The sequence below is a fragment of the Psammomys obesus genome, unplaced genomic scaffold, assembly GCF_907164565.1.
Source record: "Psammomys obesus unplaced genomic scaffold, mPsaObe1.curated_primary_1811, whole genome shotgun sequence".
NCBI classification, from domain to species: Eukaryota; Metazoa; Chordata; class Mammalia; order Rodentia; family Muridae; genus Psammomys; species Psammomys obesus.
Genome location: NW_026596149.1, coordinates 5,040,017 through 5,064,589, shown reverse-complemented (window position 1 = coordinate 5,064,589; position 24,573 = coordinate 5,040,017). Strand labels below are relative to the sequence as shown.

Below are 24,573 nucleotides of genomic sequence, written 5' to 3'. Positions count from 1 at the left end.
GAAATTACATGGTATACACAAATTCATTGCAAAGTTTCTGAGAACCTATCCTGAGGAAGGAGGGACGATGAGGGAAAGAGAAGGGGGAAGTATGAATGAGAAGAGCTGTGGAACTGAGCAGCCAGAAGAGGAAGGAGGAAGTCTATTCCTCCTTCTATGTGGAGTAACCCAGTGTTATCAACATTTCACTCTGGTGACAGTAGAGATCCACCGAAAAACTACAAGTATGTTCGGAGTTGAGTCTTTACTATGTGGATTTTGAGGCGGGATCAACAATGTCTATCCCATAGCATCTGTCTTAGATGTGTTTTCTCATTTTGTTTTCTATTTCATGTTGTGTGTTTCTGAAGGCTGTGTGGGAAGTATGAACACATTCATATCTCTCAACAAGCTCATCCTTGAGCACTCTCATTTGCTCTTTCTTCAGTTTTGTTATTTTATTGCAACTCTTACTTTCTTTTTTTCTTACTTTCTTATAGTAATACTTTGTTTAGATCACAGAAAACAATTTTTATTTGTGTCTGAAAAATTTGACTTACACAATTGTTATTGAAAGTATTTTATGCTTAAATAAATAATAATGCCCTGTGAAAGCATTTTTCTTATAAGAATAAAAGACTCCTCCACATATGTAAAGACCATTAAAATCTATTTATTATAGACTATTAATTATGTGGCAGTCATCAGTTTAGTTCTAGATGTCTTTGCTTGAGAACCTTGATTATGTGTATATATATATTTCGAGATATATTAGGACATAGATGACCATACAATACGTTCTCAATTTCTTGTAGTTCTCAGTGGAATGCATTTGAAGATTAGATGCCATTGCTGTGTCTAGAAACATGCAGCCTCTTTATTATGTGTCATAAAATTGCTTCAACAGCCCTGGCATTAGAGAACACTGAGGTTGAGCGGAATAGACCTGTTTTTGCATGATGCCTTGCAAGCTATGAGAACTTGTCCTTTGAGTCTTTTTAAAAGATGCCCTATGTTTTCCCTCAGCTGCACATTTGCAGCCATTTTTGAGAACCTGAGTTTATAGCATTTAGAGTTACCCACTGAGCATCTACTTTCAGTAACAGTTGGTTTCCTAAATGAATTGGCAAGTAGTCATATCACACTAGTGCTTTTTTTTATTGTCTCTAGGGTTAGGAAGGTTTTGTTTTAGAACAGAATATAAAAATTGTTGTGCCCAGAGTGACTTTCAATAACTCTTTAAGTATCATTATGCCTAAAAACCTGACAAAAAGTAGTTTAAATAATTTACTGGTGCTAAAATGTCACATTTTTGAGACACCTATTTTATGGCTTTCCTAATTGTCTGAGACAAACACCTCCCTAGGATTTAACAACTTGTGTGCCTACATTTCTAGGTAAACAATAAATTGCTTTCATCTTTGAATAAAAGTTTCCATGACAACTTGGCAAGCTTGAGCTATAGAAATCAGTACCAAGTCGTTAGCTTAACTTCGGTATTTTTAAGATGTGATATGCTCTGTGATATTCCTCTGACTTAGCTGAAAATTGAAGGCATGGTTTCACATAGCAACAGCAGTGATGTGTGTGTGTGTATGTATAATATATACATAAAACACTATAAATAAAAGCAATGCATTTTAAATCAAGATTCCTTTACTGTGGTGGTAAAGGAACTTGAACAAGTGCGTACTGATAGCTATTGGCCAGAACGACGGCTTTTCCTTCACTCTTTGCCATTTTGTCTTCTTTCTCTGTGTTGCTTTTATTTTCAGCAGTCTTCTCCTGATGCGAAAATGTCAGGAGTATCAAATGTCATCTGTAGACATCCTGGCAAGCAAATAAGGGAACTTACATCCTCTGAACTCCTAAATGCCTAGTCAGTGGTTCATTTTGCACTGATGTTCACATAGGCCCACTGAATTCTGTGGCTGGTAGAAAGAATAGTATGAGCAAATGACTTGTTCTTCCTCTAGGGAAGTCTCAGAGGGAGGACAACAGAGAGGGAGACTGGGCAGACACGGGGAGGCAGAGCACTATGCTTTTGGTCCTCATGAGTTTTGCTAAGAAGCTGTGGAAGGCAGACCTGGAAACCCACAAGGATACTCATCCTCCAGACTTCAGGGCATTTCATTCCCACATCCTTTGAGTCTCCTCTTTTCTTCTTTGTCTGCAGACATTTCTTCCAGTGTGGGCACACAGAGAAATCTGCACCTCAAATTTAACTAGAACTTTGCTTATAAACTTCATTAAAGTAAAAGCTCAATTTATGGTTAACATTCAGTCTCCTCAGAATTTCCATGTTGAATTGTATTATTCCTTTTAGGAATGATGCAAAATCTCTTTGAATATTACTTAGACTTGAATATTATTTTACTTTTCATAATCAGCTTGGGCCCACATTTACCTGGTGAGCTGTGACGAATAGACTAGATGTGGGTTTGAACTGAATGACTTGATACTTCAGTTTTATTTCAATTACACTTTGATAACAAATGTATTAATCAAAATTCACTTCCTGAATGTTATTGCTCAAACCATAAGCAATATTCTCAATACATGTTTTTCTCATATTTACCTGAGTGTTCTGAGATGTGTTCTATTAAGTGACACCTTAAATTGAGGGCCACTATTGCATTTGTGTGCCGTTGTACGTATTCATGCAGTATGTGTATATTTGGGGGCCGTGGGTGTGCATGTGTGTGTTCCGGGGCACTGGATGTGCATATTAGGTACCTTTCTCTATAGTTCACCATCTTAATTTTTGAGTCAGAGTCACACAGTGAATGTGGCCTTCACAAGTTGTAAGGCTGACTGTCCAGTGAGCTCCAGTGACCTGCCTCCCCCCTCCCAACTGTTTCATAGTGCTGAATGATCAGCCACATCTCTGTGCGTCTGGAGAGATGGCTCAGTGGTTCTCATAGGGACTCTGAGTTGGGTTTCTAACACTCCAGTCAGATATCCCACGACTGCCTGTAACTCTAGATGCATGGGGATCAAGTGCCCTCTTCTGGTCTCCAAAGATCCCAGCACTGATGTGCACATAACCCACACATCAGACAAAATGCCTCCGAAACATGCATATAAATGCCTAGAAATAAAATGAAATGGCTTTTTAAATGATTAATTGTAGCATGTCTGGCTTTTATTGGGGTGATGGAGGCCAAACACAGATGATCATGCCTGAATGGCAAGTAATTACCAACAGAGGATACAGCCCAAGCCCCTCACAGGTATCATTGCATTTTGTGGCTAATACATGTGTATGGTCTGTATTATCCGAGTGTCATATGATTTTAAAACATTCATTTTCCCCATTGATCCTGAAACATGAGAAAGAAAAGCTCAGTGAAAAGCCCTGTAATGAGAGTCATAATGAGAATTTAAATAAAAGTTGATTTTAATAACCCAAAGTAAGCAATTATCTGAATTCCTAGGACCATTAACTAAAATCAGACCCCAATATAATGATTTTTAAAGAAGAAATTAATTTTGTTACTCAATATAATTATAGCTCAGAGCTTCAGTGAATATTTCTAAATCAGACAATTTTGTCTTGTTAGCAGTTAAGTCTCTGCTATTCCTGTGACCAAAACTAAAAACATAATGTGCAAAGAGTATAAATTTGCTTCCAATCTTTTTATATTTAACTATTTCTTCTGAAGAGGATGACTAATTTTACATATATAGTTTTCTTTTTAAGTCACTTTGCTGAGAGTCTACTTAAGTCTTTTACTAAATTGAAGAGCACTGATACCTTTAGTTACAGAAAGTTATTTAAAAAAATAAAATTAGTGCAAACATTGCAGTTCTTTATATAATATAAGCACTTTAATATTAACAATTTTAAACTGTGTTGAAAAAAAATGGGACCTGTGCAGGGTATTTCTATCCTTGGGTTTATATTCAAGATGCTGAGATGTAAGATTCAAGAGTTCAATGTATCCCTGATTAATTACTGACATCAAAGCCAGTCTGAGCACAGAGAAAATCATCTCAAGGGAATAAGCGAATGTATAAAAAAATAAAACCAGGGTCAACAAGCCACACACATCCTCAACCTGAAGCATGACACAGAGAGCAAGACTGAGAATGATGTGTGGGTATAAACTCTCAGAGCCCACCTCCAGGGAGGAGTTTGCTGCAGGCGGGCAGCACTTTCTAAGTCTTCCCCGAGGATGTGGCCAGCTGGGAAGGATTGGTTTCTCTGTCTTCACACCTACACGCTTGCTTCCTGCTGCACTGAGGCAATTGATGATGAACAACAGCTCTTTAAGGAAGCCTGTTGAGACATCAGAATCTGGGTTACAGAAAGGGGAAATCCACAAGAAAAAGTCCGGAGTGAAATATATGTTTGCGTAACAATTTGTTTTAATTTAATTTATGTGATGCCATTGTCTGCTTTTGTGGGTAGGTGCATGTTCATGCTGGTACCCAAGAAAGTTAGATCCTCATGTCTTTATGTAGCAAGAATTATAGGAAGTTTCCAACAACGTTTCCTGGGTCCTGGGAATGAAACTGTAGTAATTGCTTCATTATGTCTCTAGTCCTGTAAATATATTATAGCTTTTATAAATCAGCTTAGTGTCAGGAAATAGGGAAGAATTCATACCAACAAAAAACCCCACCCTTTAAGTAAAGAATTTGGTGAAGACCTTTGACGTCACAGTTGTCGTCTGTTTTACCAAAGTAAAGAGTCTTATTTCTTCTCTGTTTCATCATAGCCTTGACACATACTTATTTACCATGTTTACTTAAGACTGCTGGGGGAGATCGTTGCATTGTGGTTTCATTTTGAATTATTTGGAGTAGGTATTACAGTGTGCTGTATGTGCGGAAAGTTCATGTAGTGAAGCTTCTTCTGTGGTCTTTATATTCTTTCTGTGGCTTTTGTTCATTTTCTATTGTGCTTTTTCTTTGTGATAGGTATTTTTCTGCTTTGATATATAGTATGATATGCCCATTGTCTAAGTGATCCATTGTTTACTTAAATGTCAGGCAGTTTTGATTATATTTTTCAAGAAAGAGTGTCTGTGAAAACATCACAGTTCTGAATGTTCACCGTTCTCCACCAATGCAGGAGGATACAGACCACAATTACTACATATCTCGGATATATGGCCCAGCAGACTCAGCGAGCCGGGACCTGTGGGTGAACATAGACCAAATGGAGAAAGACAAAGTGAAGATTCATGGGATTCTGTCCAACACTCATCGGCAAGCGGCAGTAAGTGCTTTGACATTTACTATTTCTTTCCTGTACAGTGAGAAAAGTGTTCAATTAATATGCGGTTGCCATCCAAGTACTCAGTACTATGACTGTCATATACAGCCACGTATAACGTACTAAGGAAACCAAGGGAACTATTTTGATTAACTCATTTATTTTTAGCCATAGTATGTCTGATGAGTTACATATTTTATTCCAAGACATTATTCATATTGGATTATTTTTCAGCTTATGCAACACTTTAAAACTTCCTTGATCTTGAATCTCATCCCATACTATGGTTTATTGTTTCTCATGTCATGAAAAAAAAAATAAGAAAGTACACTTGTGATTCCAACATGTGCTGACCATGTTACAGACTGAGTGAAGAAACTGTGTATAAGGGACAGAGTATAGTACAGAAGGCATCAAATTGGAATATTAGTCTGTGCTCATTATTTACCAGTCGTCTCTCTGGAAGCAAAAAACTTATTCTGAGGCACTCTTGACACCAGTCAAGTAGCATTGGGGTGCTGGAGATATTCACATCATATGTGACTAAGTGAAGTTGTCATCATTATCTGTTCCTGTGTACCAGGCTAGATACTTAAATTAATTGGTTCTTTTGGGATTCACAGTAATTCTACAATACAAACATTACTGAAAAGTAGCTGGCCTCCACATCCATACTGTGGCATATGCCACCCCATACAGATCCCACACACATGCATACAGGCACACACACACACACACACACACACACACACACACACACACACACACACAAATAATAAATATAATAGTCATGAATATTAAATAGAAATTATATCCAAGTTATTGAAGATGAGAAACTGAGTCATGAAAAACCAGGAACCCTACTTACAAATATCCAACTAGGAAGTAAAACTGAGATGTGATAGTCGTCAAACTAACAAGTTCTTGCTAAAATTGAATATGCTGTTTTTTGTGCTCTCCCAGATTTGAGGAAGTTTCTGTGTACTGCCAATACTTATGGTTTTCTTGTTATCTGGTTTATTTGTCTTGTGACTTCATTAAAGCTTATGATGATATAGACAATTATTGTTTTCTTCTTGTGCCTGTGGGTTTGTACTGATGCTTTCAATACCTTGTGCAGACCCATACCTGAAGAGAAGGTCCAGGACTTCTAACTGTAACCTACCTGGTGTTTTATGCATTCATGTTACATGCTTACAGAGGTCTTTTCTTTATAAACTCCTCAATTACGGTATCTTGGATTGTCCATAAATTCAGTTGTTAACACCAGGAACAGAAAAACAGGCTACACATATCCATAGCCCATACTAACATCTGTAAAACACATACATATTTCCTGAAACATACCACATACAGAAATGTAATACACACACACACACATACCCCAGACAGATAATACTTCATACTGTATTCACAAATATACACTCCACATGAAGCTACACTTAGCTCACATTCATATACATATATATGTGTATGCTGGAACCCACATATACACATCTACATATAGATATATGTACTAAACATACATTCTTGCGAATATTTCACAACAGATAAACACATACTTCATACACATGCAAACACTGCATAGAGATAAGAGCCCCTCAAATACCGTTGTCTACTGTACACTCAGATATCCAGAGTACACGCACAAATACAAGTATTTTTCATACAGAACCGTGTACCACAAATGCACATACACATTGCTGTATACACTACATATAGATAAGTAAATACATCTCACACACCCCGCATAGAGCACACATACCATGCATGCCACATTTAAATATGTAGATACCACATATATGTATGTATATGTATACATATGTAGATATATATATGCCACACACACTCTCTACACAGTTATACATACTATACATTCAGACAAATATCCTACACATTCCCCACATGTAGCCAAATACTCCACACATGCATTTTGTGCACATATAGGTAAGCAAAATACACTCTCATACAGATAGCATTCATCATATACCACACACACACTTACATCCACACCCATACAGCAATCTAACACACCAAGTCACATGTGCACAGCTGGACTCACACACACACAAAGAACAGTAAAATTATTTCAGTTCCTATATTTTTGTTTATATAATCTTCTACTTGAACTATATCATGTATAAAAATATTATATCTTGAAAAATAGTTGCCTAATACATTTTTAATTTTTTTCTAAAGACATTTTTTCAGAGTACTGCCTCTTTTAATATGTGCTTATTGGGGCTCCCAATCTTTCCAACATTTCCTGGCTCTTTGACTGATTTCCCTGATATCTTCCCTCAAATAAATAAATAAATAAATAAATAAATAAATAAATTTTAAAAAAGAAAGAAAAGAAAAGGCATACATAAACCCACAGGCCCATGAACACACAGATAATACTCAAAAACCCAGACACAGATGAATACACAGAAATGAATAACCACAAATGGATACATACCGACATTTATGAATAAAGACACCCATAGCTGCACACACACACACACACACACACACACACTAAGACACACAAGAACACATATGCAAAAAATACATGGGACTACACCTTTAAGACTGTGTCCTGACACATACCTACAGGCACACACGAACACAGATCATGCACTCACAGACACACATTGGCACACACATAGCTATTCTTCTATGTATTACCCAGAAGCCTACTAACCCACAAAAATAATAAATAATAATAATAATAAAAAACAGGAAATAAGAAGCAGAATGTACTTGACAGAAGATTTTACTCATGTCTCATAGACAATTCTTGATGCAATGCTCTCTCCAAATTTGGGTAGAAACAGGATTTAAATCTAAACCCAAAGGGAAGGTATGTGGATATCTCAAATCTTATTACCAATTTATAAAATTTTTATGCTGGTGGGTCCACATTCTGTCAACAAGTTAGGCCAGAAAAAAATAAACTTTAGATTTTTTTAGGAAAAGACTCAGGATTGGCTAACTAATACTGCTCCGGGTATGCAGAAAATAAAGTGAAGAGCCAGAAGGCTGAGGTTCTATGAATAAGAAATGCCTGTCTCTTCCTGATTCCTCACAATTAATAAGGGGAGGAGCAAGACAGGGTCTTACCTAGAAACATAATTTAGAGAAAAAAATGCCCTTCCATCACCGTCATCCATAATGTCCATAATAGTTTAGAATCCTAGGTGAATATTCTAGGGTGAGAAAGAAGTGAATTTTCCAAAAAAAGAAGAAAAGAAAATTTAGAAATCATTTTTCTCACATTTAACATTCCAAAACACTCCATTTTCTTCTTTCTGCCTCTATTTTTCTTTCAAATCATAATCTACAGTATTTATATAACACCCATGCATGCTAAAATCTTTTGAAATCTCTCCATTGTATATTTGTTTATGCTACATTTCTTAAATCATCATTTAAGATCTCTGTTAACTCAGCTGCTAAAGACTAATTTTGCAGTTAACAGATTAAAACAAGGGGCATGTCTTCCTGAATGTTGAAAAGTGAAAATTTTAAACAAACTCTTAGACACACACACACACACACACACACACACACACACACACACATCTTACAGTTATTAGGGCATTTTTTTAACCCTGTATTCAAAGTCACACAGTTTTGAGGTAGCTGTTCCAGACACTTCTGATTTTAAACCTAGATACCAGCCAGTTTCTTCTTCTCTGTGTTAATGTTTTATATCCTGTAGCTCTGTGGATTTCTTTCTATACTTCCAAATCCACACTACTTAACTCAGTGATGGATGGATGATTTGATTCAACAGCTTAGACATATTAGAACTATTCTGCCCTGAAACCATCAATGATATTCTCATTCAAATCTCCCAGAGAATCATCTCTATCTTAACGCAAAGAGTCTAGGGTTGAAAATAAGGAGACCTTGCCTCCCATACTCATTTTCTCAGATTTTGACCTCTCCTTACCTCAATTTTATAACTTGAAAGAAAGGGATAAAAATATCTGCCTACCTATCTAGAGTTATTGGGAGATTAAAAGAGAAATCATCACTAAAGGATGATGAGAACCTTAAAAGATTAATGAGTTTGTAGAAGTTTGTTTTTAGAAAATTGTTATTTTAATGTAATTTTTATTTATTATGATTTACTCACTTTGTATCCAAGCTTTAGCCCCACCCTTGTCCCTCCCAATCATGCCCTCCCTCCCTCCCTCATCTCCTCCCATGCCCCTTCCCCAGTCCACGGATAGTGGAGGACCTCCTCCCTTTCCATCTGACCCTCATCAGGTCTCATCCGGAGTGTCTTTCATAGTCTTCCTTTGTGGCCTGAATAGGCTGCTCCCTCTTCAGGGGAAGATGATCAAAGAGCCAGCCCCTGAGTTCATGTCAGAGACAGCCCCTGTTCCCCTTACCAGGGAGCCTATTTTGAGACTGAGCTTCCACGGGCTACCTCTGTGCAGGGGTTTTAGTTTACCTCCACGAATGGTCTTTAGTTGGAGTATCAGTCTCAGAAAAGACCCCTAGGCTGAGATTTTTTGGTTCTATTGTTCTCCTTGTGGAGCTCCAGAAAATTCCAGGTCTTTCTGTCTCCCCCTTCTTTCATAAGATTCCCTGCACTTTGCCCAAAGATTGGTTATAAGTCTCAGCATCTACTTTAATACCCTGTTGGGCAGAGTCTTTCAGAATCCGTCTGCTCCTGTCTTATTTCTTGTTTTCACCCTCTTCCCATGTCTATCCAGTTTGCCTTTCTGAATGAGGATTGGTCATCTTACTCAGGGTCCTCCTTTTTTCTTAGCTTCTTTAGGTGTACAATTTTAGGATGACTATCCTATATTATATGCCTAACATCCTCTTATAAGTGAGTATGTACACACACATATTTATCTATATCTATCTATCTATCTATCTATCTATCTATCTATCTATCTATCTATCTATCTGTCTGTCTGTCTGTCTGTCTGTCTGTCTGTCTGTCTAACCATCTTCCTGAGATGAAGCTTGCTGGTAGAGTTCTTACCTTGCATACAAAGCCGTCTAGCACTTGTGCCCAGAACTGCATAAGCTGGCTGTGGTGATGATGTCTGTGACCCCCAGTGTTCATGACGTAGAAGCAAGAGGATAAAAAATCCAAGGCCATACAGTTGCATTATGATGTCGAGAACAGCCTGGGCAACATGAGATGGTGTCTCAAAGATAAGAAAGAAATGTGTTTCAAATGCAAAGTTAACTAGAGAGACTCGAGCAATGGCACAGGTGTTAAGAGCATGTGTGGAGCTTGCTGAGTTCATTTCCTAGCATTCACATCAGGTGGCCCACAACTACCTGTAACCCCCGTGTGAAGGGATTTGATGCCTTCTTCTGTTCTTTGCATACACTTGTGTGCACACATGGGCGTACATTCACATAGACACTCACATGCATACATACACATAGACTTATATGCATACATACGCCATACATTGTTAAGTTATTGGCTATTGGAATGTGGCAAGAAGGCGTACGTACAGGACTGGCCTCAGTTCTGAGTATACATTTATAGCCAAGATGTGGAGCGTGAAGGGTGAAACGCATTCCTTTCTTGAAGACTTAAATTTAAATCCTATTTCTTACTCAAAAGATATGCCAGGACTCAAGGGCTTCTGGTTAAATTCACATAATGCCGCTCTTTCAGGAGGCAGTGTGATCAGCAGCCATTGGGGTTCTGATGGGAGATGAGCTTCCTGGGAAGACATGGAAGATGGGCTCTTGTTCAGCTAACATTTTCCTGTTGTTGTTAAGGTGGTTGTGAAGGTGCAGAAATGGGTCCAGAAGCATGACTAATGACTACAACCTGCTCAAAGAATACTTTATTTTATTTAGTCAGACTCTGAGTGAACTTGTACTGAAATTATTTAGGCTTTTTAATAAAATTGAGTGGTTTAAAGACACAGAGTTCCAAGGTTGAAGCTCCGTACAAAGGGCAGTGTAGAGGTTTTTTGTCCTTTTTCAAAGGGACAAAATAGCTACACAGACAGGCCAGATTGACAGATTGATGGTGGATGGATAGATAGGTGGAATCCCAACTATCAAGTTGATGAGTGGATGGATACACTTGATGACAAAACTGTTCCATCTGTGCATCATTATCTTATTCTGCTTCCTTTCACTGAGCAATTGTGGTGCACTTTTCTCCCAGCTAAACATTCTGGGTTAATGTTTCCTTTCTCCTTTCATGGATGGGAACATTGATTGTTTAAATGAGAAACAACAGAAGAATAAATTGCTTGGAGTGTTATTCTTTGTTCATGTCACTCTGTTATAATGTGAGTAAGGTTTGTAATGAATCTAGATGTTTTTTTCATCCGCTGATTATTTAAATTTTTAAGATTTTACTCCACGGGGTTCTTTGATGACTTGACTGTACATATATCTGCATTAAAAACATCACTTAAAATTCTGAAGAGTTCTTTCTTCGGAAAGATTCTCCCTGCTTCAGTGAGCATTCCCGTTAGTAGCGACTTTGGATGATGTCCCTTTTGGAAAGACAAATTTGACTGCAGGTAGTGATTTTACCTTGTAGTTTCTTGTGTTATACCAGTTTGTTTTTTCCATACTTTGAAGTGCCTAGTGTTGTATGCTTATTTTGCTGAAGGATGAACTTTAAAAACAATATGCTATCTCTATTAGCTTATTGTTGAAACCACAATTATGTGGGGCTGAGCACAGGTTGCTTTTGAGGGTCAATGGCCAACTTTGTTCTGTCAGTTTTCTTCTACCCTTACATATATGACGAGGATCTAACTCGGATCTTCCGATTTCTGTGGCAAGCTCTTTACCAGCTTAGCCTTCCTACATGCCCAAGACTTAGTGCTTGAGATTGTGTGTGTGTGTGTGTGTGTGTGTGTGTGTGTGTGTGTGTAGGGGGAGGGGTTGGTGGAGATACCTTAGTGCTCTTGGTGTCAGAGGGGTCATAACTTTAAAGATTTCAGATCTTCTTTTCCAGCTTGTGATCTGAGATGAATGAACTCAGGGTAACAGGTTCCCACTGTAAGTGCTTTTATTCACTGAGCCATTTTGCCAACTCTCTATACAAAAACAAAACAAAACAAAACAAACAAACAAACAAAAAACACAAAAATGTCAAAGTTTGTGCTCAAAAATGACTTACTTAAAACAGTTAACTATTTTTGCATAAGCTTGTTGGATTCTTCTTTGAATTACTTCATTTCAAGTAAATGCTCTTCATGATCCTGGTCTTTCTTCCCTTTAATGGATTTTCTTTTAGAAGAACAAAGACTAGAGTAAGTTGTATATACATCTGTTCGTGGCTTTTAATTTTGATGGAAAGGCTACTTTGGCTGGTGGTTTCTGCACATAAGCAGTTGACCCAGTTGTTTTGGGGCCTGTGTTCAAGTGGCAAATCATGGAAAGATCAGTGGTAGAGGAAGCTATTGAATTACTATGGGACAGGAAATGGAATAAAATCTGAGCTAAACTCCTGTTCTCTCCTTAAGTAAGTATTCCAATATTGTTCTTTCTTCTCCAATTACTCCAATAGCAACATTAAGAATGGACCTTAACTTTGATCACCTCCCTGTGAGGGGGGAGCAGCCTTGCCAGGCCACAGAGAGAACAACACAGCCAGTCCTAATGAGACCTGATAATTAGTGTAAGATGGAAGGGGAGGAGGACCTCCCCTATTAGTAGATTGGGGAGGCACATGGGAGGAGATGAGAGAGGGAGGGTGGGGTTGGAAGGGAAAGAAGGAGGGTACTATAGCTGGGATACAAAGTGAATAAACTGTAACAAATATAAAAAAATAAAAATTTAATAAAAAAGAATAAGTCTTAAACAACTGGGCCTTTATGGACAATCTAGATGCAAACTATAGCAAATGTATGTTTGATGTGATGTGAGATTTTATTCAATACTATTTGTATTTTTACTCCAGTTGAATTTTAAATTATATAGTCATTAGTGCAATTCTCTTCAGTTTTTAGAAAAAATTAATCTATTCTCTTATGTCCTATGCAAAAGATATAGTTTGAAGTTTAAAACCAGATGATTTGTTTAAAGTAATAAAGATTCAAAAGCTTGGGGTTAAGCTTCATAAATTCTAAACTGTGAGACTTTGAAAAAAAAAAGCCCCTAAATTTTCTCTCTTTCTGCCTACCTTATGATGTTTTTTCATAGGAACACCTTACCTGCCTCCTTTGTAAGGTAATTACTCAAGCATTTTACTCAACATCAGGCTTGATGTCAAACACTTTTATTCTTTGTGCCTTCTCATAAGCTCATTCGGGCTACTCTTTACAACTCAATAAAGTAGTAAAAGTTGTATAATTTTAAAACTTTTAACTGGAAAAGCTTCATAAAATCAGAGAATTCTTTGTATTATTTTGTAAATTTAATTACAAATAAACATTTGTCTATTTAAATGGGGATATAGCTGAGGAGATTGCGTTACAATTGTGTTGTCACTTGAGTTTTTGGTCTTGGCCATTCTGATGGGTGTAAGGTGAAATCTCAGGGTCGTTTTGATTTGCATTTCCCTGATGACTAAGGATGTTGACCATTTCTTTAAGTGTTTTTCGGCCATTTGATATTTCTCTAATGAGAATTCTGTTTAGCTCTGTACCCCATTTTTTAATTGGGTTACTTGATTTGTTGCTGTTTAATTAATCATCCTGAGTGAGCTATCCCAGAAGCCTGTGCGTCCTTTTGCTTCTGGGATAGCTCACTCAGGATGATCTTTTCTAGTTCCACCATTTACTTGCAAATTTCATTTTAATTGCTTAGTAATATCCCATTGTGTAGATGTACCACAATTTCTGTATCCTTTCCTCAGTTGAGAGGCATCTGTCCAAGTGGGTTCCATAGTAATGGGAACAGAGACTGTCTCTGACATGAACTGATTGGCCTGCTCTTTGATCATCTCCCCCTAAGGAGGGAGCAGCCTTACCAGACCACAAAGGAAGACTATGATGAGACATGATAGACTTGCATCAGAAGAAAGGAGAGGAAGACCTCCCCTATCAGTGGTCTTGGGGAGAGGCACGCATGGAGAGTGGGGAGGAAATGTGGGATGGGAGGAGAGGAGGAAAGAAGCTACGGGGGGTGGGGGGGAATACAAAGTAAATAAAGTGTAATTAATAAAAATTAAAATAAAAACCATTTAAAAATAAGAGTTACAATTGAACTTTGTCTAAATTTTATTCTCAACTTGTAATCAAGTTTTGAACTATTTAAACCTTCTGATGAACCATCATCGACTTCTGCATTCCAACCTTAGCTTATGAAAGGGGAAACAGCTGGAGAAAATGGTGGACCAGGACTCGTGAGCAGACAGCATGGATCTGAGAATGCACTTTGCCAGCAACTACTATGACCTTGCATATGATATTTATCTTTCTTCCTTTGTTAAATGGGAATGATAAAAGCACTGAACTTCTAAGGTTATCACTAAGCTTCAATGATGTAACACTTACACTATGCTTAGAACAGCACCCAAACCAATGGTAAAAGTCTCTTCTACATTAAGAATGATATTTAGTATGCAAATGTTTAACTTTAAAACAGTTCTTTTCCAATGGCTGGAAACTGAGAGTTTTGTTTTCTAAAGGGAATATTGGAATCTGCTGAGAGTAGGAAGGACACCATAGAGCTCTAAATTACACTCATGAAATGTTCTATTGCCCTTCTCTGTTTGAGCATTACTGATTCCGGAAGGACTGGATAATCCATGTTTCCTGGTATACTCAGGCAGAAATAAGGTCTCCCAGGTCAGGACTTCAATAGTTTTAGTGGAAAGTTTCAGGGAATATAAGTTCAGCCAAAGAAACACATTGAGATGATGTTATCCAGAAATCAGTCTGCTTGTCTTTTTAACCTGTTTCGACTTGTTGATGTTTCTTCTCAGCAATGGTTTCAGAGTTTCAAATCTCACATATGTACATAGAACCTCTCTATGTACATAAATTTGGATTATATTTATCCAAAATTAAATAAAAAAAATAATACCAACGAGCCTGGAAATTTGTAAGAAATGTGGGACTTCAGCTCTGATTCTGAGAATCCACATCCGTGTAAAATCAGATTCTACCCAAGCTGGATTCTACTAAAATCTAACTTGATGCTCCATTAAGTTTATTATATCACTTAGAAGAGTATGGTTGAGCAGTTATTTACAGAAGTATGGGGAACTAAAAGGCAGCTGTAGCCCAGCAGGGCATCAGCATAAATGACAAGTCATGGAAACTTGAACCCTGAAGTTCTCTGCAGGACTCTCAGCCACCTAGGCAGGTCAATGGTTTTCTTCCAACCAAAGCAGCTACTCAGTTTTACCCTTAACCCAGCAGTTGTTTCCTGCTAATACTCCCAGGGGAGAGTTCTGGTGTAGTTTGTTTTCAGGAACTTCTTATGGCTTCTGAGAATTTCAATTTCCCAAACTTTTTTGTGATGTTTTTTGATTTGTTTTTGTTTTGCTTTGTTTTGAGATTTAGACAGGCTATTAAACTGAATTACAGAGAGAATATTCCATGGAGTCCAGTGTATTTACATCTGGGTGAAGAATAATATAGTAGAGTCTTGCCTGGGAACTCCTCTCCAACTTAGTGACTGAAGACACACTGTAGACAGCCAATGAGTATTTGTTCAGCGAGTAAAGAAAAGACACAGTAATAGTTTCCTTAATGTCTCATTCTGGGAGTACATACATCTGCTCGTGTTTACATTGCATTTTCTAGTTTTAGGAATACTTCCTCAGTGAGTGTTGCTCAGTATGCATGTTAATTAAACTTTAGTTCGCTATGAACAAAAACGCTGGTGAGATGAGAATGTCTTCCTCTGAAAATCAACTGCATTGATGGATTGTACTTATGAAAAGACCAGCCAGTTCCCAGGTCTATGTGTTTGCGCATTGATTAGTTCCCTCACATGAACATGGTGACCTGTTGATTGGGTTTTTTTAATTCTCTCAGTCACTGGATTGATCACCCATGTCCTGTTGAAAACTCCAATAATGTGAGAATTGGTTAAAATACCCCATTTTTATAAATTTTACATGGGGCAGGTCTTATTGCTTATTCTGCCTGATACCATATTTCATTTTGGATTGTGTGAGGATCATTTGTTGCCTGGGAGCAGAATCTACTTTAAATCCGAAGATGTTTGTTTTGCTGCTGTCTACAAATACACATCTCTCCATATTCTTCAGTCTCTTTAATATTTTCCCCTAATGCAAGCCTGTCATTTTTATCATTTTCTACTTATGAAGCTGGACTGTCAAGAATTACTGAGTAAAGGGGATACATTCTGAGAAATGTGTCCTTGGGCCATGCAGTCACTGTGTGAAGATTGCAGAGAAGGTTAAGAAACAAGGATATAGATGAGTTAAGTAGGAGACCACTGTTTCATTTGTGGCTGTAGATGTCTGGAACACTGTTACACAAACAAAGGACATGCTTAAATTTATATTACCCTGTTGTCTTTAATGTTTATTGCTTTTACAGGTAAATGTATCTCTGTAACTGCTAGTGCGAGAGAAAGATAATACTAAAAAAGTTTAAAAATAAACTAAATGTTCACTTAGCCTCAACCTCTGGATCTGTCTGGTATGAAAAGAAATAGAAGCATTTTATTTCTCAGTCTGCTGAAAAAAGGATAGAATAGCAGATCAGACTGAGCACGTTATTTGCTGTGAAGACCGCAGTATCATGCTTTTCCCACCAGGTCTTAGCGAGTACACATGTGCAAGGCCCCACCCATCATGCCTCGCCTGCCCCACATGGTACTTTGTCCAACCTTTTTTATCTGAGAAGCGTGCTCTCTGACACTTACACAGTTTCAAATTTGTTTTGCTTTGTTTTTGCATTGTGTGTGTGCTATCTAATCATTTGTTCCTATATTTTGAAAAACATAAGGAAAAGTAAAGTGAAAATAAGTAATGGTGCATTTGGATTTGTTACTTAGCCCCAGAACATGCTAAACTCAACACTTGATTTGTATTCTGTTGTTTAGTAAACATCTAGAAACATATACCTTGGTAGCTGGCTGACCCACAGACAGAAAAATCCCCACTAGACACAGTGAAATTTTTAATATTTGAAAAGACATGAAGTTCTCACAATGTTTAGGCTTCAAGGTTATAACTATTGAAGGATGTACTACCTGGTGTAATTAAAGATGTAGTTGTCGAGACAGTTTTGAGTCAAACATTTTGCTTTGAAATAATAATTCCACTACATTCTAATGGTTTCCTTTTATGACATCTTCTTTGTAAAGTTCTGTGCCAAGATAATTCTAGACTTCTGAAAACCTATAAAAGTTTCTGAAAGTTCCCACATAGCTTTCTCCCTATCCTATAAAAAACTGCCTTTAGAAGAAGAAGATAGTTAGGTACATTTGTCCCATGCTCTTAATTAGTTTATATATTATTCTAATCCTACCCATTCTACATTATCATCTACCTATCATCTTATTCTCATGCAAGCTCCATGTAGGGCATATGTTGATTTTTTTCTCACATCTTTTACCCGTTTTATACCTAGTTTTTAACTTTTCTTTCATGACCTTGATATTTCTCATGCTTAAGTACTTGTCTTCTCCCAGCAAGAATACAATAAGATTAGAATTTGTGTTTCTATGTACATCATATTGGGAGGTACATTGACATGGCTAAACTTGTTAGTTCGAACTTTAATACCCAAAGCAGCAAAGCTGAAGAGAGTGCCCAGTAAAAGCCAGGCAGGTCTTAATAACCCTGTCCTCAGAGATGGCTAATGTTATTTTCTCAGGCTTAGGTAGTTAAGAGAATAGGTATGCTCTACAATAATTTTGACTCCCCACCCCTGCTTCTTCTCCTCTTAGATGCTCCTTAACCCATGTGCCTTATACAATAAGGTGATTCCTCACGAAGACTCTTACAAGACACCTAAACTTGACTGGAGACTTCCCAGTCTCTAGCTCTGTGAGAGATAAATCTCTACTGTTTGTAATTACATAGACTCAAGCATTGTCTCTTCAGAACAAAACAGATAATGACATGCATGATGACAATGTGTTTCCTCAGATGTTATTATCAATACTGGGAATGGGCTACTGTTAGTTTTTCTCTCTTCACTGCGATATTATTATTACTGTTGTTGTAAATAGCAAATATTTTGTTTATCATCACATTTTTACCAACTAAGTTTCACATTCATCCTTAGTAAGTACAGATAAAACACTTAGCATGATGTCTGGCACGTTAAATGTTGATCCCATTCTCCTAACCGCTATGAATATAGTCCTTATGGTTATTTCAAAGCAGCTAAATGAGATGATTGTCATATTGCACAGAAATGTCACCTAAAATCCTGACATCAATTCTACTAGAAAAAAATTTCACTTAATTGGTTTAATTCTTTCTTAGTAGCACTTTTGTGTTCAAATATTGAGAGAATACATAATTCAATTTTTTTCTGCAAAGTGAATAAATTGTAATAAATAACAAGAAAATAATTTTTTCTGAAGTTTATCAGGAACTAAATGAGGACAAATTTTATTTAGGAAACTAATTGTAAAGAATGATTGGTGTGCTAGATACATTCATCTTTTTTGTTTTTTAAATTAAAATTTTATTTTATATTAATTATAGTTTATTTGTTTTGTATGCCAAGGGTAGCCCCTTTCCTCTTATCCTCCCAATTCCACCCTTCTCCCCTCACCTCTTCCCATGCCCCTTTCCAAGTCCACTGATAGGGGAGGTCCTCCTCCCCTTCCCTCTGACCCTAGCATATTAGGTGTCATCAGAGCTGGCTGCATTGTTCTTCTCTGTGGCCTGGCAAGGCCACCTCAGGGGGATGTGATCAAAGAGCCAGCCACTGAATTCAGGTCAGAGACAGTACATGTTCCCCTTACTAGGAAACCTACTTAGATACTGAGCTTCCATGGGCTATATCTGAGCAGGGGTTCTAGGTTATCTAGGTTTTTATATACATTCATAAACATAATTTATTGTTAACCAGTGCTTACTTGGTGCTCACAGAGAATTGTGCAGGATTCAATCATTTGATACTTCCATCACTTTTTCAAAGATAGTCTTGATATTAAGGCTAAATGCTTATGAAGTCATAAAGCCATTGTACTGGCTAGTTTTATGTCAATTTGACACAAGCTAGACATATCTGAAAGGAGGGAGCCTCAGCTGAGAAAATGCTTTCATAAGATCTACTGTAGGGCATTTTCAGTGATTGATAGGGGAGGAACCAGCCCATTGTGGGTGGTGTCATCCTCGGGCTGGTGGTCCTCTGTTCTATAAGAAAGCAAGATGAGCAAGCCATGATGAGCAAGCCAGAAAATAGCAACACTTTGGCCTCTGCATCAGATCCTGCATTCAGCTTCTGGCCCAGTTTGAGTTCCTGTTCTTACTTTCTTCAATAATGATGTGATGTGGAAATAGAGCCAAATAAACTCTTCTCTCACTGATTTGCACTTAGTCATGTTGTTTCATGATAGCAATCCTAACCCTAAGTAAGACAGCCACTAACCCAACACAGATGAAATGTTATTCCAGGTGTCCCTGATTACAAAATCCTCCTAGAATGTTCAAAAATTAGGGGAGAAATGGCTCAAAACTCAAAAATAAAGTCTCACTGAATGAAGACTGTAAAAGACATGCCTTACGATAATTTAGGGGATATTACTGCTGTCATCTGCTAAGGAATACACTTTAAGTGGCTTGTTCAGTGACGATGAAGTTGTTCCCTTGCTATGCGCATCTTGCAGAAACAGACCACACAAGATCAAATCAATCACATTTATCCAATGGTCGTCCAATCATATTTATTTAGTAGAAGCACAACACAAATAAAAACTAGGCAACTATTGCTAGGCATGACTATGTAAATTAAACAACATCCTCCTATATTTGATTATTGTACAAGGCTCATATTTAGACATATACCCATCACCTGAAACATACTCAATATTTCATTTGATAATGTATGATTAAAATACATTCTTCTATATCAGTAATCAAATTGATGATATTCTTCAATGCTGACAACTTCAAGATAAATATGAACCCCTCAAATATAAGTTATCTGAATAATTAAAGGTTGAATTTGAAAGTCTGTGTATAAAACTTGATGAATAATCAGTTCATTCTGGAACATACAGTTTTTAGATCCTTCATTTTTATGGACTCATGAGATCAGCAATTATCAAAACTCTATTTACTATTAATTTTCCTCCTTTAAGCTGCTTTCAGCTATCTTGTGCTTGATAAACACAAAGAGACTCTGGGACCTAGACAAGTGTAGATTTCTCAGCAAAACAAGGAGCCATCTTTAAAAAAAAAAGCAGCTTGTGTTAATTTTGTCTCTGGAAGATATGGTTCTAAGAATTAAAAATGGGACCCACAGCTTGATTCCCAATTTATTGTATTTAAAAATTAATAAAGAATGATACAAGGTTTAAGAAGAAAATTTCACTGAAAGAATGTTATAAAAACTGTGCAGCCACTCCTGATGAGACCTAACAGACTAGGACCAGAAGGAAGAAAAAGAAGATCTCCCCTACCACTGGACTTGGGGAGGGGCATGTGTGGAGAAGGAGGAAGAAGGGAGGGATTGGAAGGGGAGGAGGAAGGGAACTACAGGGGAGATACAAAGTAAATAGTGTAATTAATAATAAAAAAAATCTGTGCCTTCTGATTCATCCACATCCTAATGAACAGGCTTCTATCATTAAGATTTTGCATCCACAGAATTGTCTACTGAGCTTGTAGTCATAATACTACTGAGGAATAGACAAGTTAAATAATATGAAATAATTTAGTTGTAATGTATGTGTTATTAAGAGAGCCACAACAGATATCATAATAAATAGTCTAATATATACAAAAGAATCAAATGATACATGGACTGTCACACATTAATCTGGATTTTTGACACTGAGCATGTCTGATTTGGCTGCCAATAGAAATTTCAAGAGACGGGGCTATAGTGATGGCTCATCGGTTAAGAGCACAGATTTTTTTTACCACCACACATGTGAGGTGGTTCACAACTGTCTATAACTCCAGTTTAAGGGGATTTGATTTCTCTAGTATAGGCAGGTGCCAGCACTCATGTGCACATATTTGTACATACATCCACACATATACAAATAATTAAAAATAACAAAATAAAATTTAAAATAATATTTAAAAAGAAAACTTTAGAGAACAGATATTGAGAACATGTTATATAACTTTAAAAGCTATATTCACAGATAGATAAGCTGCTATTAGTTCCTATCAAATTACCAGGCCTCCACAATTCTATAAGCTCTTCAAAGCATTCTTCCTAAATTATTGTCCACCATGAGACCAATGATTCATTTCCTTGTCTAGATATTTCTAATTTCCCTACCTTTCTATAAAAACTAAGAGAGTTTTACCACATTAATTTATTTTATTATGCTTCTTCTACTCCTTAAATATATAGTTCTAAGTTTTAAAACTTTTAGCCAATGCTTAGTTTCAAACTGAGAACCTTCTATATGCTATACTTTGACATGTTCATTCATGTTTTGCTCAGACTTCTTATCCATTAACTGAGCCTTCAGGTAGCCATTTCACTTAATCATTTTCCTTTAACAGTGAATGTTTCCTGGAATAGCTCAAAGACTAAGGTAGATTTATTTATTTATTTATTCCTCCTGTTTACAAATTCTGATGATGCTCAGGGTTCCCTTAGCCTTTTGGTTGCAGATGAATTTTCCTACACAGTTTTGGGTCACTTTTAATTAATGTTTATTACATAGTTAAAGGATGCATAACTAATTAGTGGCAGCAAATGTTTTTACAGCTAACAGAAATGACCTTTCCTTCTGCTTTCGTCAGCTTAGTGGGTGCCCCTGCAGCTTACCACTCTTCCAGCGAGAGAGCTGCACTGCCACAGTATTATGAACTTCCAGTTTTCATGTGACCATCTTTATGTATTACTGTTGGGATTAGTAAGCAGGCAACTCTTCCTAACAATTACTGTATATATACTGTATATACTGTAGCCTCTTTCCTGCATTCCATGTAATGTGCTCCTTTTAAATTAGAACATATTAACTGTACCATAGCGGTTATTAAAATTTTTATCCTTTAGTTGCCTACCTATGGCTGTTTTGTCTATATGTACATCTGTACACCACATACATGCCTGATGCACACTGAAAGTTTTGGAGTTACAGATGGTTTTAGCCTGCCATATATATGTTGGCAATCAAACGCTAGCCCTCTGGAAGGAAAGTTCTCTTATCTGCTGAGCCAATCTCTTAAACCCAAAGAAATGGTTCTCATTATACCATTTTTTAAATTTATTTATTTTTTATATTAATCACAGGTTATTTACTTTGTATCCCAGCCGTGGCCTCCTCCCTCATTCCTGTCCAATCCCACCCTCCCTCCCTCCCTCATCTTCTCCCTGCCCCTTTCCAAGTCTACTAACAGGGGAGGACCTCCTCCCATTCCATCTGACTCTAGCTTATCAAGTCTCTTCAGGACTGGATGCAATGTCCTCTTCTGTGGCCTAGCAAGGCTGCTCCTCCCTCGTGAGGGGAAGGGGGTGGAAGAGCTCACCGTTGAGTTCATGTCGGAAATAGTCCCTGTTCCCCTTATTAGAGAACCCATTTGGACACTGAGCTACCATGGGCTATATCCGAGCAGGGGTTCTAGATTATATCCATATATGGTCCTTGGTTGGAGAAACAGTTTCATCAAAAACCCCTGTGCCCTGATATATTTTTTCCTTGTGGCACTCCTGTACTCTCCAGGTCTTACTAACTCCCCTTTCTTTCATATGATTCCCTGCACTCTGCCGAAGGTTTGGTTATGAGTCTTAATAATATGCTTTGATACAGTGCTAGGTAGAGTCTTTCAGAGGCCCTCTGTGGTAGGCTCTTGTCCTGTTACTTGTTTTCTCCTACATCCAATGTCCATCCTATTTGTCTTTCTAAGTGAGGATTGGTCATCTTACCCTGAGTTCTCTTTCTTGTTTATCTTCTTTAGGTGTATAGATTTCAGTATATTTATCCTATCTTATAGGTCTATATAAGTGAGTATATACCATGTGTGTCTTTCTGCTTTTGGGATTACCTCACTTAGGATGATCGTTTCTAGGTCCAATATTTGCCTGCAAATTTCATGATTTCCTTGTTTTTAATTGCTGAGTAGTATTCCATTGTGTAAATGTACCACAATTTTTGTATCCATTCCTCAACTGAGATACATCTGAGTTGTTTCCAGGTTCTGGCTAAATAAAGCTGCATTAAACATGGTTGAACAAATGTCTTTGTTGTGTACTTGAGCATCTTTTGAATATATGCCTAGGAGTGGTATAGCTGGATCTCAAGGAATCACTATTCCTATTTGTCTGAGAAAGCACCAGATTGATTTCCAAAGTTGTTGCACAAGTTTGCATTCCCACCAGCAATGGAGGAGGGTTCCCTTTTTTCACATCCTCTCCAGCATGTTTTGTCACTTGAGTTTTTGATCTTAGCCATTCTGATGGTTGTAAGGTGAAATCTCAGGGTCGTTTTGATTTGCATCTCCCTGGTGGCTAAGGATGTTGAGTGTTTCTTTAAGTGTTTCTCTGCCATTCTACAATCCTCTACAAAGAATTCTCTGTTTAACTCCGTGCCCCATTTTTTAATTGGATTACTTGATTTGTTGCTTTTTAACTTATTGAGTTCTTTATATATACTGGATATTAGCCCTCTGTCAGGTATAGGGTTGGTGAAGATCCTTTACCAATCTGTAGGCTGTCGTTTTGTTTTGATGACAGTGTCTTTTGCTTTACAGAAGCTTTTCAGTTTCATGAGGTCCCATTTATTGACTGTTGCTCTTAGAGCTTGTACTGTTGGTGTTCTCTTCAGGAAGTAGTCTCCTGTGCCAATGAGTTCTAGGGTCTTCCCCACTTTTTCTTCTAACCAATGTAATGTGTCTGGTTTTATGTTGAGGTCTTTGATCCACTTGGACTTTAGTTTTGTGCAGGGGGATAAATATAGATCTATTTACATTTTTCTGCACTTAGACATCCAGTTGGACCAGCACCCTTTGTTGAAGATGCTATCTTTTTTCCATTGAATGGTTTTGGCTTCTTTGTCAAAGATCAAGTATTCATACACATTTATAAGGTGTTTTGGACTCTATTTATCCCCCTTACTACTCACCGTTATCCCCTCTCCCCCACGGGTCCTGGTGTTTTTTCTCTTATTGTCCTTTACACATTCGTATTTTTTAAGATTCCACATATGAATGAAAACATATGATAGCTGCCTTTCTGAATCTGTCTTTTTATTTACATGATGATTACTAGTTCCAACCATTTTCCTGCTCATAACTGAGACTAAGGTCTTCTTAGACGCTCAGTATCCCTCTGTTGTGTATGGATGTATGTCCA

The 24,573-nt window shown here is 37.3% G+C and overlaps 1 protein-coding gene across 1 annotated transcript in view; it reads left to right on the top strand.

Moving 5' to 3' along the window:
- Plxdc2 (plexin domain containing 2) overlaps positions 1-24,573 on the top strand; it is a 436,538-nt gene that overhangs the window by 200,921 nt on the left and 211,044 nt on the right. Inside the window, exon 3 of the mRNA XM_055593812.1 lies at positions 5,060-5,206. Within this exon, the coding sequence (XP_055449787.1) occupies positions 5,060-5,206 (147 nt within the window). The remainder of the gene's footprint in view (positions 1-5,059; positions 5,207-24,573) is intronic.